The 17,125-nt window shown below is 44.0% G+C and overlaps 1 protein-coding gene across 1 annotated transcript in view; it reads left to right on the top strand.

Moving 5' to 3' along the window:
* Nucleotides 1-2,122: 2,122 nt before the first annotated feature.
* The window catches only part of hcn3 (hyperpolarization activated cyclic nucleotide-gated potassium channel 3), a 35,599-nt gene continuing 20,596 nt past the window's right edge, over nt 2,123-17,125 (top strand). The window contains exon 1 of the mRNA XM_060903958.1: nt 2,123-2,598. Within this exon, the coding sequence (XP_060759941.1) occupies nt 2,123-2,598 (476 nt within the window). The remainder of the gene's footprint in view (nt 2,599-17,125) is intronic.

Below are 17,125 nucleotides of genomic sequence, written 5' to 3'. Positions count from 1 at the left end.
CGACTTGTCCAGGGTGTACCCCGCCTTTCGCCCGTAGTCAGCTGGGATAGGCTCCAGCTTGCCTGCGACCAAGTAGAACAGGATAAAGCGGCTAGAGATAATGAGATGAGATAATCATTAGAGCTAGTGCTTAGCTAGCTTAGCTTTAAAATGCATGGGCTCAACTCCACGGTAGCGAGTATGGAGTTATACGTCTAATGTTTTGATCTTACAGAGAAAGAAACAAAAACACAAAAGCAGTAACAGAGAAAAGATATATTCATCTTTTGTGTCACAGATCTATTTGCGAATGTCAACCACAAATTACATATCTACTACTCAAAACTCTCCGAGGTTGATGTAGAGTCACAATGTTTTCTGCACATCGCCATCTTGGTGTGACGCGGTTCCATGCTTATGCTAATTAATTAAAGCTCCTCGCATTCGGCTGTTTCTGTAGGGCCATACTGTTTACCTCGAGAGGTAGGAAAACGGTCCCAAAATGGAGAAAAGCGACCCTCAGCACATCAAAATGATCACATCTCATCTGCATGATATTGTTCTTGTAAGACAGGAAAATGCCATGCACAATAAAAAATAAAATTTCGGATATCTTTGCAGTCAGCACCTTTAAGTTAAAAAAGTGCCTTTTTTTAATTAGTTTTTTTTTTTCAGCTGCATCATGCAAGATATCTAAATTGCATACATTTTGTAGCTAGGCTACATGTTAAAGATATTGCTATACTGTATTTTTTTCAAAAATTTTATTTTATATCTTTATCATCAGCAGCATTAAATAGACCTGAATGTTAATACTTTTTGTTTGTAAATCCATATAAAAATTATGGGAGAAAATTTTATCCTTTTTTAAATCTCATGGTCAATCCTTCCATTATCCGTAACCGCTTATCCTGTGCAGGGTCGTGAGCAAGCTGGAGTCTATCCCAGCTGACTACGGGCAAAAGGCAGGGTACACCCTGGACAAGTCAGCAGGTCATCGCAGGGCTGATACACAGAGACAAACAACCATTCATGCCTCCATACAATTTAGAGCCAGCAATTAGCATTACCTGCATGTCTTTGGACTGTGGGGGAAACCAGCGCACCCAGAGGAAACCCATGCAGCCAGGGGGAGAAGAACATACAAACTCCACACAGAAAGGCCCCTGTTGGCCACTGGACTTGAACCCAGGACCTTCTTAGTGTGAGGCGACAGTGCTGACCACTACATCACCATGGTCAAGCCTTTTACTTTTTAATATGATAGTTATTTGGAAATGGGGCGGCACGGTGGTGTAGTGGTTAGCGCTGTCGCCTCACAGCAAGAAGGTCCTGGGTTCGAGCCCCAGGGCCGGCGAGGGCCTTTCTGTGTGGAGTTTGCATGTTCTCCCCGTGTCCGCGTGGGTTTCCTCCGGGTGCTCCGGTTTCCCCCACAGTCCAAAGACATGCAGGTTAGGTTAACTGGTGACTCTAAATTGAGCGTAGGTGTGAATGTGAGTGTGAATGGTTGTCTGTGTCTATGTGTCAGCCCTGTGATGACCTGGCGACTTGTCCAGGGTGTACCCCGCCTTTCGCCCGTAGTCAGCTGGGATAGGCTCCAGCTTGCCTGCGACCCTGTAGAAGGATAAAGCGGCTAGAGATAATGAGAGAGAGAGTTATTTGGAAATTATATGTTAAAACAAATCTAAAATATCTGAATATGGTTTTCAATAATTTTTTGCATGAAAGGTTTAAAGTGTAGATCAAATCAGAAACATTTTATAGGTAGGGTTTAAAAAAATGACTAACTTTTGATACTGAATTACACTGAGAACAAACACTTTATAAAAAAACAAAAAGAGGCACACGATTTTATTGTCCTTTGTTCCTACACTGTGGCACACAAGCTGAGCATCAGAAACACACATGCGCGCACGCACTGGCTTCACCTGAGTGTCAGCAGAGACAGAGATAAAAGTAACCACTGACAAGCAGATTACACTCCACCCTGTGGATTTACTGCTTCCTTTTGCGCATGAAGATGGAGAGGTCAGGTAGCTCATTTCTGCACGAAAAGTCTCTTATTCTACAACATTAAAGAAATAGTTTAGCCTACATACCAAAAACAACAGCTACTACAAGCAGGCTATATAAAACTGTTAGAATGGATAGCTCAAGTGGACAAGCAGGCAGTGAGAACTGTCCTCCAAATGGAGACTCAAGAGTTCGTGGCAGGTTCTCCTTCTCTTCTTGGCGGTCTTCCTCTCTGTCCTCAGCACACAGAGCTGGGGCTGGAGGTGGAGGGGATCTGAGTCGGAGGCTACTAAATCTAGTCCGTAATTACCACGAGAGAACTGCTTCTATATCTGACTTGAACACCAAACCCCCTGAGGAGACAGTGGGGGGTGACGGCCTGACCACAACCGTTCTGTCTGCAGGGACTTCATTAACTCTTAATATGGAGGAGAACGAGTCCAGTGACCAGGCCACTTACCTCCACAAGCAGCTGAGCGCCATGTTACAACCCAGAGTCAACAAGCATTCCCTGCGCATGTTTGGCAGCACCCAAGGAGTCGCAGCCGAGCAGGAGAGAGTCCGTTCTTTTGGAGTCTGGATTATACATCCATACAGTGACTTTAGGTAAGTAACTCAGGCATGCTATGTATTTACAAATAAATAGTTGGATTACTCAGATTTTGTTTTGGTATGTATTATTTGGGGCGGCACGGTGGTGTAGTGGTTAGCGCTGTCGCCTCACAGCAAGAAGGTCCTGGGTTCGAGCCCCGGGGCCGGCGAGGGCCTTTCTGTGTGGAGTTTGCATGTTCTCCCCGTGTCCGCGTGGGTTTCCTCCGGGTGCTCCGGTTTCCCCCACAGTCCAAAGACATGCAGGTTAGGTTAACTGGTGACTCTAAATTGAGCGTAGGTGTGAATGTGAGTGTGAATGGTTGTCTGTGTCTATGTGTCAGCCCTGTGATGACCTGGCGACTTGTCCAGGGTGTACCCCGCCTTTCACCCGTAGTCAGCTGGGATAGGCTCCAGCTCGCCTGCGACCCTGTAGAAGGATAAAGCGGCTAGAGATAATGAGATGAGATGTATTATTTGGAGACAGCAACTAGATAAGAGGCTGGCACGATGGTGCAGTAGTTAACCTCACAGTAAGAAGGGTCTGGGTACAAACCTGCTGGTCGACTGGGGCCTTTCTATGTAGAGTTTGCATGTTCTCCTCATGCCTGTGTGGGTTTCCTTCGGGTGTTTTGGTTTCCTCCCACATGCAGATTTGGTGAACTGGCCACTCTAAATTGCCCACAGCTGTAAACATGTGCATGAATGGCTGTCTATCTCTCTGTGTTAGCCCTGCGACAGATGGATGACCTGTCCAGAGTGAACCCTGCTTCTTGTGCACAGTCAGCTGGGATTGGCTCCAGTCATCTCGCAACCCCCAATGGATTCATGGCATAGAAAATGAATTAATGAACCAGATAAGCTGTATAATATTTTAAGCAAAGCTGAACTCATTGGTCACTTTATTGGGAACACCTGTCAATGAAGTCATTCATGCAGTTATCCAAAAAACAATCATGCAGATGAGCTACATGATGTCAAGAGCTTCAGTTAGTGATCACATCAAACTGGATTTAAAAAAAGGTGCTCTTTGTGACTTTGATTGTGGTCGTTGGTTTTTGGTGCCTGTCATGCTGGTTTGAGTATTACAGAAATGATTTCTTGGGACTTTCACACACAGTGTCTCAAGTTCATACAATATTGTGCAAAAAACAAAAGCAAGTGGCAATTCTGGCGGCACGGTGGTGTAGTGGTTAGCGCTGTCGCCTCACAGCAAGAAGGTCCTGGGTTCGAGCCCCGGGGCCGGCGAGGGCCTTTCTGTGCGGAGTTTGCATGTTCTCCCCGTGTCCGCATGGGTTTCCTCCGGGTGCTCCGGTTTCCCCCACAGTCCAAAGACATGCAGGTTAGGTTAACTGGTGACTCTAAATTGAGCGTAGGTGTGAATGTGAGTGTGAATGGTTGCCTGTGTCTATGTGTCAGCCCTGTGATGACCTGGCGACTTGTCCAGGGTGTACCCCGCCTTTCGCCCGTAGTCAGCTGGGATGGGCTCCAGCTTGCCTGCGACCCTGTAGAAGGATAAAGCGGCTAGAGATAATGAGATGAGAAGTGGCAATTCTGCAACAGGTGAAACTTCAGAGGAGAATGGCCAGAAGGCTATGATAACTTAAATTACATGACATTAAAGCCATTTAGCAGACGCTCTTATCCAGAGTGACATACAACATACCCAGAGCAGCCTGGGGTGCGGTCGGGGGTTAGGTGCCTTGCTCAAGGGCACTTCAACCATTCCTGCTGATCCAGGGAACAGAACCACCAAACTTTTGGTCCCAGAGCCGCTTCTCTAACCCTTAGGCCATCAGACGTCCCCCACACACTTTACAATTCTTTACAATCATGCTGAGCAGAAAAGCACTGAATGTATCAGATTAGCTACAACAGGCACAAGACCACATCGGGTCCCAGTCCTGTGAAACTGGACAGTTGGGGAAAGCAATTATGTGAAGTATACCTGGCCATTTCTGAAGCCTTATAATTGGAATTATATAATATTGAAACTTGGGGACAGGATGCACAAGAAAGAATCAGAGAACCTACAGCTGAGGATTTCTCTGTCATGAAAAGCAGAACCCTTATCCGTCCAAGGAACTCTTTTTTTTTTTTTACCTCATCTCATTATCTCTAGCCGCTTTATCCTGTTCTACAGGGTCGCAGGCAAGCTGGAGCCTATCCCAGCTGACTACGGGCGAAAGGCGGGGTACACCCTGGACAAGTCGCCAGGTCATCACAGGGCTGACACATAGACACAGACAACCATTCACACTCACATTCACACCTACGCTCAATTTAGAGTCACCAGTTAACCTAACCTGCATGTCTTTGGACTGTGGGGGAAACCGGAGCACCCGGAGGAAACCCACGCGGACACGGGGAGAACATGCAAACTCTACACAGAAAGGCCCTCGCCAACCACGGGGCTCGAACCCGGACCTTCTTGCTGTGAGGCAACAGCGCTAACCACTACACCACCGTGCCGCCATCATCATGGGTGTTACAATTAAAAACAAAATATTACTTTACATGTACATCATGGTATAATGTCATACTTTTCAAGGTGCATACACAATCCATTTTTCCCAGCGTTCTGTACATTTCTCCAACTGAAGTCTTAAAACAAAGGTAAGTCTCTCCATACAGTAAATTTCTTTAATGATCCCGTACCACTGATCCAATGTTGGAGGATCAAGTTGCAACCATTTTCTGGTTATAGCTTTCCTACTACTTGCCAAAAGTATCTTCAATAGGTATTTATCCTTCTGTAGAACTGTTTCTGGTATTTTACCTAGATATAAGGTAACAAAAGAGAAGTCTAAATCCACCCCTATTATTTTATTTATCTCGGTAGCCACCTCCCTCCAGTATGACTGGATTTTCGGACAGGCCCAAAAAACATGGAAATGATTAGCCATAGAGGTTCCACATTCAGTGCGTTTACATGCACATAGAGAAAATCGAATTTCTGCTGTAGCTCGACTGAAATCGAAGTTCTAAATGCCATGGAAACACCTTAGCTCGGCTGAAATCGAACCGAACTGGATTTCTCGTAATCGAGCTACGCGACCTAGATTATGCGATTGTAGCCGAGCTACTTAGTGCATGTAAACCCTATCGAGCTACGTAGTCGAGCTACTTACTTCAGCACTGCCCCTTCCGGAAGTGACGAGCGACGAGACCACAAGCGGGAAACACAACAGCCTCGGTTGGCATGACAACAGTAGTAGAAACGTGCACTTCTGGAGCAATGAGGAGATCGAGTTCATGCTCATTCAGCTTAAGGAGTTGAATATATATATATTCAACTCCTTTATATATTATATAAAGGAGTTATATATATATATATATAAATAAATAAAGGGGGGGCGGCACGGTGGTGTAGTGGTTAGCGCTGTCGCCTCACAGCAAGAAGGTCCTGGGTTCGAGCCCCGGGGCCGGCGAGGGCCTTTCTGTGTGGAGTTTGCATGTTCTCCCCGTGTCCGCGTGGGTTTCCTCCGGGTGCTCCGGTTTCCCCCACAGTCCAAAGACATGCAGGTTAGGTTAACTGGTGACTCTAAATTGACCGTAGGTGTGAATGTGAGTGTGAATGGTTGTCTGTGTCTATGTGTCAGCCCTGTGATGACCTGGCGACTTGTCCAGGGTGTACCCCGCCTTTCGCCCATAGTCAGCTGGGATAGGCTCCAGCTTGCCTGCGACCCTGTAGAACAGGATAAAGCGGCTAGAGATAATGAGATGAGATATATATAAAGGAATAAATATATATAAATAAATGAATAAATATATTCCATATGAATATATATGAATAAATATATATAAATATATTATATAAAGGAGTTGAATATATAATATATTATATATTCTTGTCTCCAACAGAAGCCTCTGCTCTGTGTGCCCGTTTGCAGTGCTGTTAATTGAGGAGTTATAAAAAATCTCACTACATTCTTCCAGCAGAACTCATTCAACGATCTCGAGTTTGCGGTGGTCGCTTGTGTCTCACATATTTCCTTCCAGATCTCTTCTGATATTTGTGTTTCTGACTCCCTCTCCCATTTTTGTTTAATTGATAGTGTTTTAGAGGCTTGTATACTTCCATATATTCTTGAGACCAACTTTTTATTGTCTTTTTTTTTTGGTATGCATCATGAAATATAGAAATAAGATTGTATTCCCTCTCCTCTTTGATTCATAATTTTTATTATAATAGTCTCTGACTTGCAGATATCTATGGAAGTCCTGCTTTTCCAGTCCAAATGTATCTGAAATTAATTCATAGCTCTGAAATTTACTGTTTGAGGTGAGGGAACAAAAAGAAGTGATACCTCTCCCAACCCACTGTTTAAAGCCCCCGTCCAAACTAGCAGGTTCAAATTCTGGATCATATGCTGCCCAATTCAAGACCCTAGCCTGTTTCTCTATTTGCAACTTCCTCAAAACCTTAAACCATAGCTTAAGAGTAAATAAAGTCCATTGATTCAAGCTGTTATAATATTTTTCAGCTTGGCTTTTATTTCCTATTATAGATTGTATTGGAATGTTTATCTGCTTAATTTCCAAGTATTTCCATTTGGATTCATAATTTGGAGCACACCAGTATACCAAGGGTTTCAATTGCGCAGCATAATAATAATCCTATAAGCATGGTAAAGCTCTTCCTCCCTTCTCTTTTTTTCAGCTGCAGTGTCTTGAACTGAACCCTAGGTCTTCTACTGTTCCAAACGAACCTTGAGATCCAGGCATTCCACTCATCAAATTGTTTTTGGGGTACCTCCAAAGGCAATGACTGGAAGAGATAAAGAAGCCGTGGCAACACATTCATTTTAATTATTTCTATTCTATTACTCATATCTAGTGGGAGGAGGGTCCATCTAGAGATGTCCGATTTGATCTCTTTATTAATGAGGCCATAGTTGTTTTCAAAAAGTTTTGACATATCTCGCCCAAATATTTTAATTTGGGCGAGTCCCATTTGAAATTGTATTTCCCTTTTGTATCTGGGTGAGGAGTATAATTAAATGTGAGGGTTTGCGTTTTTTGAATATTTAGCTTATATCCAGAATATGAATTATATTTATTTAGCAGAGACATCAATTTAGGGATGCCTGAGTCTGGGCTCGTGATAAAAAGCAGAACATCATCTGCAAACATACATGTCTTATATTCTTCTCCTCTAATTGTAATCCCCTTTATCTCGGAGTCCTCTCTAATTGCTTGAGCCAAGGGTTCAATAAATAATGCGAATAGGGTCGGACTCAGGGGACAGCCCTGGCGTGTCCCTCTTTCTAAATAAATAGTTTGCGACAGGTGTCCATTAATTCTAATCCTAGCTGTTGGCAAGAAGTATAACGCTCTAATACACTGACAGTCAATGAAAATGTCCAGGTGACATTTATGAAAATGATTTTATTCATAAGCTATGAAATCATGTACTAGAAGCTTACAGATCAATATACTGACATTTAACTCATCTCATCTCATTATCTCTAGCCGCTTTATCCTTCTACAGGGTCGCAGGCAAGCTGGAGCCTATCCCAGCTGACTATGGGCGAAAGGCGGGGTACACCCTGGACAAGTCGCCAGGTCATCACAGGGCTGACACATAGACACAGACAACCATTCACACTCACATCTACAGTCAATTTAGAGTCACCAGTTAACCTAACCTGCATGTCTTTGGACTGTGGGGGAAACCGGAGCACCCGGAGGAAACCCACGCGGACACGGGGAGAACATGCAAACTCCACACAGAAAGGCCCTCGCCAGCCCCGGGGCTCGAACCCAGGACCTTCTTGCTGTGAGGCGAGAGCGCTAACCACTACACCACCGTGCTGCCCGACATTTAACTCGAGATGAATAAACAAAAAATCACAATTGTTGTGAGCTTTGAGAATGTACAGTCCGAACAAAATGGATACCCTGTAATTGGAAAGTTGCAGCTTCAGTACCGAGTATTGTCCCCACCAACAGCAATACAAGCCGTCATTCTGCGACGCATACTGCGTATCAAACGGCGAATCCTGTCTTGTGGAATGGCCTGCCACTCCTCTTGAAGAGCCTGGATCAGTTGACCTCTGTTCATGGGACGAGAAACACGGTTCTGGATCTGAACACCAAGGTGATCCCATAAATGCTCAATGGGATTGAGATCAGGTGAATACGCAGGCCATGGCAGGGTTTGGACATTCAATCGACGCCCAACTTCTGAAAAACTTAGGCCGGCTTGCACCATGCCGAGGGCCCGCCATCTGTCATCTGGATTTAACCGTGGCATCTTGGACATAAGGAATACAAAAGTCGGCTTTTTCATGGCCTTAATAAAGGCTATCCAACCCATCCTTTCAACCGTGTACAAATTTTTGTTTTTCTCCAAAACAGCACTTTGAGCTGATTCCTAAAGACCACTCCCTGAAGACTATTGAAAAATGTTTGGATTGAGGAGAACTCATTAATGACTTCTGTGCACGCTATTCAATAGAAACATCTCAAAACAAACATTTCCCCAACTCCGTATTGCATAATATGTTGAATTATTGACCTGGACTTTTTCATTGACTGCCAGTGTACATTTAATAAAGCCATCTTTGAAGCCGGCGGCACGGTGGTGTAGTGGTTAGCGCTGTCGCCTCACAGCAAGAAGGTCCTGGGTTCGAGCCCCGGGGCCGGCGAGGGCCTTTCTGTGCGGAGTTTGCATGTTCTCCCCGTGTCCGCGTGGGTTTCCTCCGGGTGCTCCGGTTTCCCCCACAGTCCAAAGACATGCAGGTTAGGTTAACTGGTGACTCTAAATTGACCGTAGGTGTGAATGTGAGTGTGAATGGTTGTCTGTGTCTATGTGTCAGCCCTGTGATGACCTGGCGACTTGTCCAGGGTGTACCCCGCCTTTCGCCCATAGTCAGCTGGGATAGGCTCCAGCTTGCCTGTGACCCTGTAGAAGGATAAAGCGGCTAGAGGAGATGAGATGAGATGTTTTATACCATTCGGACGGATATCCGTCTGAGCCCGGAACCTTGTTTGCTTTCAATCTTGAGGTGGCCTTATTCAGTTCTTCTGCTGTTATCTCAGCAATAATTTCTTTATTCTGTTGTTCTCCTATAGATGGTAGGTCTAGTGAACTTAGGAAAGTCTCTATTGTTGTGATATCTGCCATGGTCGGTTGGGTATACAGGTCTTTATAATATAGTTCAAAAGCATGTTGGATATCCTCTGATTTACTGCATACCTTTTGTGTCTTGGGGTTCCTAATCTTATAAATTGTATTCTTTCCCCGTTGTTTTTGTATCCTCCAGGAAAGTAGTTTCATCACCCTAGACCTTGTCTCATAATACCTTTGTTTGGTAAATTTGAGTTGTTTTTCAATTTCCTCATCATATATACCATTTATATCTTGTTTAATTTTGTTTATTCTATTTAGTATCTGAGGATCTTTTTGTTCAGTGTGTCTATTTTCTAATGATTTCATTTCCTCTTGTAGTTCAATAAGTCTTCTCTGTTTTTCCTTTTTCCGAGAGGCTGTGAGGGCAATAATTTTACCTCGAACGACTGCCTTCGCTGCGTCCCATAAAGTATTTGGAGACACCTCTCCATTATCATTATTTTGTAAATATGTTTCAAATTGGGGCGGCACGGTGGTGTAGTGGTTAGCGCTGTCGCCTCACAGCAAGAAGGTCCTGGGTTCGAGCCCCGGGGCCGGTGAGGGCCTTTCTGTGTGGAGTTTGCATGTTCTCCCCGTGTCCGCGTGGGTTTCCTCCGGGTGCTCCGGTTTCCCCCACAGTCCAAAGACATGCAGGTTAGGTTAACTGGTGACTCTAAATTGAGCGTAGGTGTGAATGTGAATGGTTGTCTGTGTCTATGTGTCAGCCCTGCAATGACCTGGCGACTTGTCCAGGGTGTACCCCGCCTTTCGCCCGTAGTCAGCTGGGATAGCCTCCAGCTTGCCTGCGACCCTGTAGAACAGGATAAAGCGGCTAGAGATAATGAGATGAGATGAGTTAAATGTCAGTATATTGATCTGTAAGCTTCTAGTACATGATTTCATAGCTTATGAATAAAATCATTTTCATAAATGTCACCTGGACATTTTCATTGACTGTCAGTGTATTAGAGCGTTATACTTCTTGCCAACAGCTAGGATTAGAATTAATGGACACCTGTCGCAAACTATTTATTTAGAAAGAGGGACACGCCAGGGCTGTGTGGTGGTGCGTCTAGGCGGTGCGTCTTTGGGAGGCTTTGGGCCAAGTGCCCGGTGGCAGCGCTATATTCCGAAGTCCATGTCCGCGACCGGTGGGCCGACTTCTGATTTTATTAGCTTCGTTACGAACTCCGATAGATTGGACACCTCTGGTACGCTGTATATACGGAGATTGTTCCGGCATGAGTGTGCTTCTAGCTCGGTTAGCTTAGCCTGCAAAGCCTCCTGGTTCTCTAGTGCCTGGGTGAGAGCTTCCTTCGCTGCCGTGTCCCATTCTTCAATGTTAGATATGCGCTGTTCGGCCTCCGCCACTCTTGCTATAGTAGCCTGTAGCTCACCTGTAGCTTCCTGGAGTTTCTGGTTGATTTCTCCTCTAAACTCATTCAAGTCCTTCATGTCGTTGCGAAAGGAAAGTCGGAATTCACTCATTTCACTTTTAAGATCCAGCCTGAGTGCACGAATCTCGTTGTAGATGGCCTGCATGACGGGGCTGACTACCTCCTCGTTAGCTTCGCCATTGTTCTCATAGCTTTCCTCCTCGCTGTATGTTCCTTCGACGGTCTCTCCTTTATCACGTCTTGAGCCTTGCTTACATTTAGTCGTTTTTTGTTTATCTTAAAGTTCTTCAAAGGGGATAAATATCCAACCGGTTGGGAACAGGGTTTTTAGGCTGCCATTCGCTTCAGCGCCACCGGAAGTCCCATCCAAGGAACTCTTGAGGAACTTTTTTCTACAATTACGCATGTGTGAATGCCATTGAAACAAATTGATAATACTGTATGTATACATGACTTGATTTCAATTATGTATTGAAGGATAATGAAAGAATATGTAGTGTTTTGGTCAATTTACTGTATACAGCTTAGTTGCATTGGTCTCTCATTATACAGTATTTTGTAGATATGATTATAAGCAAAACTTCATGACAGAAGGTCAAAAAAATCAGTAAATAGAAGTTGTTTTTCTTTTTAAATTAAACTCTGTTGAGAACAAAGAATTTGCAGACTATAGTCACCTTTCTATCCTGAGGTTGCAGTACATGGACAGAGATGAGTGTTGGGTTTGTCAGGTTGATGGTCCGGTGGTATTAGCGTTGTAGGAAGTATAAGTACAGATAACCGGATAAAGGGGATTGGAGATAGAGAGAAAAGTGCACTGGACTAACGCTCCACTTATACTGCAGCAAGTCTTTAAAACTATATGGCCTTTCAATTTCATAAAATCTGTGAAATTTTGTTCCCTCTGAAATGTGGTCATTGCAATATGTTTATTTCTGCAATATCTCAAACCCCCACATACACACAAAAAAAAATAAAATAAAAAAATGTAAAAAAAAAAAAACCCAGGCCATTCTGTGGCTGGGAAGTTATTAAACTTTGTTTGGGCGGGGGAATATAGAAATGGGTTCTGGCCAGCCGTCCGGCTGGCCGTCCAGTCACATTTTAGTTTCCGGGCCATATCTTTAAAACTACTGAAGATAGAATAGAATAGAATAAATCTTTACTGTCCACCAAGGTGGAAAATTATCTTTGGCTCACCATCACATATAACATGCAAACAACACACATTTCGACAACACAACTTGACAAACCAGTTCCCCCAGGATTTCACGGGCCTTTTTTCTGATTGTTGCAGGCTAAAATGTCTGATGTTGCGGGGGGGGGGGGGGGGGGGGGGGGGTGTTTCAAAAAATTGCAATGAAAGTTTTGGCTTTTTTTAGGTTTTTGTTGCGATTACATTGCGGGAGGAAGTGAATGCTGCGAGAAATTGTTGCGATTTTCTCTTTTTGTGATTAAAATTGAGTGATATGTTAAATATTAAGTTATTACTGAAAAACTATTGATTAAAAAAACAAAGACACTGAGAAATGGTCCTATAAACAACTTTACCATCTCATTATCTCTAGCCGCTTTATCCTGTTCTACAGGGTCGCAGGCAAGCTGGAGCCTATCCCAGCTGACTACGGGCGAAAGGCAGGGTACACCCTGGACAAGTCGCCAGGTCATCACAGGGCTGACACATAGACACAGACAACCATTCACACTCACACCTACGGTCAATTTAGAGTCACCAGTTAACCTAACCTGCATGTCTTTGGGACTGTGGGGGAAACCGGAGCACCCGGAGGAAACCCACGCGGACAACATGCAAACTCCGCACAGAAAGGCCCTCGCTGGCCACGGGGCTCGAACCCAGACCTTCTTACTGTGAGGCGACAGCGCTAACCACTACACCACCATGCCGCCCACAACTTTGCCAATATAAAAGATTACTAGGGACTACAAAAATGCAGAAAAATAGGCTTTACTTATCCAAATGCACCTGTTGTTCAAAAGTTAAAGTGCATAGAACCTCACAGCACAACATGAAGTTACCTTAAAATATAATATAAATGCCTCAGCTTTCATGTAAGAAAAAAAGTGTGTGCAGTCAGTCTCTCCTGAAGACTAAATTAAACAATAATTATAAACTAATAAAATAAATGGCTCAGACTTCATAGAAGAAAAAAACAATTTGAACAGAATCTCACAGTATGATGCTGAAGCTGCCTAAACAATGGAAAATAAAATACCATTTTGGCAAAAAATGTTGGCATCCATTAATTTATTGTATTAAGTAAAAAAAATAAAGTGCACACAGTGCTTCACTGTAAACATAACACACTTTCAGTAACAGAATTTAAGCCTATATAAACCCTGACTCGCACATGCTGCTTCTCTTGAACGGAAACATGGAAGTAAGGCGGAAGGTAGTTTGTCGACATCACGTCAAGACGATGCCAACGATTGGTCAAATTTGCGGGAAAGTTGCGGTGATTGGATATAATTGCAACACCGCCCTGAATTCGCGGGGATTGGTTGAATTTGCGTTGAAGTTGCAAATCGCAACATCGCGAAATCCTGGAGGGTCTGACAAACAGCAACACAGACAACAAACACGAAAGGTTGTTGTGCAAAATTAAAATAAAATAAAAAACAAATAGCAGTTATCAGTGTCTGTAGATCACTCACTTTGTTGAGTTAAGAATGCTAATGGCATTTCCATCAGTCCAACGTAACGGAATTTTGTGTCGCGCCTGGTCGCACGACACAAAATTCTGTTACGTTGGACTGATGGAAATCCTTGCGCGTGCAGTGAAGTGCAGCCAGCAGCAGATAATGGCGTGCAGCCAACTGGCTTTACGTGTGCAGCTTTCTGATTTACTGTTTTCTTCTCATACTTATACTTCCTGTGTTTCATGGACTGTAACGGCATTTGCTTATTTAGTAATTTTAATACAGAATTTACTTTGATGAAATTATAATCAGGACACTCCAACGCCCCCCCCCCCCCCCCCCCCCCCCCCCCCCCCCCAAAAAAAAAAAAAACTCATCGGATCTGCACGATTCACACAAGTCCCCCGGACAGCTGTGAAAAAGGCAGCATCCGCCAAAATGCGCGCCGTTTGCATCCATGAAATTTGTATCCCACAATCCCTTGCGCGAATGGGGAAAGCCCACCACATGATGCATGACATTGAATTGGGTCATGGTGAAGCAAGAAAAAATAGCAGAGAATTTAAGTCCACATGGCCCGAAATTAATTAATTGTTCTATTTTTTAAAAAAACTTAATAAAATTGGAAGTCTGTGATTCAAACTCAGTAGCTTTTGGTCCACTAAACAAAAATAATTGGGTGTCAGGGAAAATTCTTTTTATGACCTAAACTTGAAAAATCTGAAAGGCGGTCTACCTTTAAGGTTTCAAACAATTCAAACATTTGCATTTCAAAGACATTTGCATGATACTTGAAGCATTTGCATTTATCAGGGTTTTTTTCTGTTTTGTTTTTTCAGTACCAGTATTACTTGCATGCCTGGTACATTGTCCCTGGATGTTCTGCAGTCAAGACAGACAGACAGACAGGACAGACAGACAGACAGACAGTTGTGCAAATCAACATCTATCTATCAGCTAAAAGTCTATGTTTGTTCTATTAAAACTATTCTGTGATTTTAGAATAACAAAATACATAGTTGGTCACTTGCAGTGGTGTCGTCAGGAATTCATTATCTGTGCGAATAAATTGCAAAGTGCCACATATGCTTGCATTTTGGGTATTGAGGTATTTCACCTGACGTCACAGGGTCACGTGACGCCCCGGTGTCCGCCATTTTGGACGGCAAGCTAGCTAATGTCAACAACAGTAGCTGGTATGTTACTGTAGCAATGTTTACGTTCAGTCATTTGGATGACTGTTAAAACCTTTCAGTCTCAAGTTTTTCCTTTACTGGATTTACTAGTTTACTGAGGCAGCCGGCCCTGGAGCGCTAGCTAGCCAGCCAGCCGGCCCCGGAGCGCTAGCTAGCCAGCCAGCCGGCCCCGGAGCGCTCGCTAGCCAGCCAGCCGGCCCCGGAGCGCTCGCTAGCCAGCCAGCCGGCCCGGAGCGCTCGCTAGCCAGCCAGCCGGCCCCGGAGCGCTCGCTAGCCAGCCAGCCGGCCCCGGAGCGCTCGCTAGCCAGCCAGCCGTCCCCGGAGCGCTCGCTAGCCAGCCAGCCGTCCCCGGAGCGCTCGCTAGCCAGCCAGCCGGCCCCGGAGCGCTCGCTAGCCAGCCAGCCGGCCCCGGAGCGCTAGCCAGCCAGCCGGCCCCGGAGCGCTAGCTAGCTAGCGCCAGCCAGCCCGCCCCGGAGCGCGCTCAGTAAACTAGTAAATACAGTAAAGGAAAAACTTATAACGGGCCATGTCTCAACAGACTAAGAAGTTATTTCAGTGACATTTAATAACATTTTGTTTATCCTGAGGACCGAAAGTAAATGAAAATGTGAACAAATCTTAGCTGTCAGTGAACAATCCTGGTGGAAGCAGGTAAACGTCGTTCTCTAAGCCTGCTAACCTCAGTTTTTGCAAATACCTCTCCCTCTGCTCGCCCTGTAAATGCCCTACGTCGCTGGATAGTGAAGGTGTTTTCTGCATCTCCCTCCTTTTTCTTTTATGTTTTTTCGTTTGTCGCCTTCCTCGCATTCAAACTGATTCGAGCCGTGACATCCAAAATGGTAGCATCACATGACTTGGTCACGTGAGTGAAATACCTCAATTGATAGGACAGTAATAAAAGCAGTGATGGCATCAGTTTATTATTTAATCATGTAAGGCACCATCTAACACCAATCTTGTCAAAATAATATTTCCATCAACTATCTGACAGTTTCACTGAAAAATTATAAAAAATAACATGCTAGTAATTGGGGAAATTACATTTTAATCTTAAGAAATCAAGTTTATCCTAATTTTCTCCTCTTGCAATAAGCCCTCTAGTACTTCTTCAGTTATTATGACAATATATATGCACAATATGTGCATTTTTCCTGTACTTTCATGGGTCTTCTTTGAGCTTTTTCCCATTTTCCAAAACTAATCCAGTAGGTTGGTTGAGATGAATTCCCCCCTGTGGAATGCCATTTTAATCTAAATTAAGCAACTAAATATTCATATGATATAAATGAGTCACCTGTGATGACCTGGGGACTTGTCCAGGGTGTACGGTACCCTGCCTTTCGCCCGTAGTCAGCTGGGATAGGCTCCAGCTTGCCCGCGACCCTGCAGAACAGGATAAAGCGGCTAGAGATAATGAGATGAGATAAATGAGTCAAAAAATAAATAATACTAACTCATTAGTCTAAGTATTATTATTTAGTCATACTCCGTTTCAGAATAACTTACATTTTAGTTTGCCTTTATTTAATAATAAAAAGAATAGGTTTTATTTAAAAAAATGATTTCATAATGTCCTTTTTCATTTTATAATGATACATTAAATTAATACTGCGACCCCCCCCAAAAAAAATGCCAGATTTATTTCATTGTCTTGTAATCTGTGAATTAGCACATTATGTGGTTAAACCTATTCAGTGACTAGCTAATCCTTTGCTATTGATTATTTTGCCTGGAACAGAAAGAGCATTCCTAGTGCAAGACTAGCTAGTGTTCACGCAGATGGAACCAGATGGAAGATCTCCGTGAACAATGAAATGTGATGGGTTTTTTTTTTTAATAGATAATCAATGAACCAAATAAACAGACAATATTTAATAGCTGATCTCCAGAGGCTCTGGTTTACTGATCAGAGGATCAAGGGTTTGAACCCCAGCACTGCCAAGCTGCACCACCAAGCAGTTGTTGGACCCTTGGGCGAGACCCGTAATGGCTCAACCTATACTGACCCCACATGCATCCATTATATGTAGCCACTTATCCTGTACAGGGTCATAGGCAAGCTGGAGCCTATCCCAGCTGACTATGGGCAAGAGGCGGGGTACACCCTGGACAAGTTGCCAGGTCATCACAGGGCTTGACCCCACATAGAAGTGGGGAAAAGTTGTAAGAAGAATATG

This window comes from Neoarius graeffei, chromosome 22 (genome assembly GCF_027579695.1).
Source record: "Neoarius graeffei isolate fNeoGra1 chromosome 22, fNeoGra1.pri, whole genome shotgun sequence".
In the NCBI taxonomy this organism is placed as follows: Eukaryota; Metazoa; Chordata; class Actinopteri; order Siluriformes; family Ariidae; genus Neoarius; species Neoarius graeffei.
This window is presented reverse-complemented; position numbering and strand designations above follow the sequence as displayed.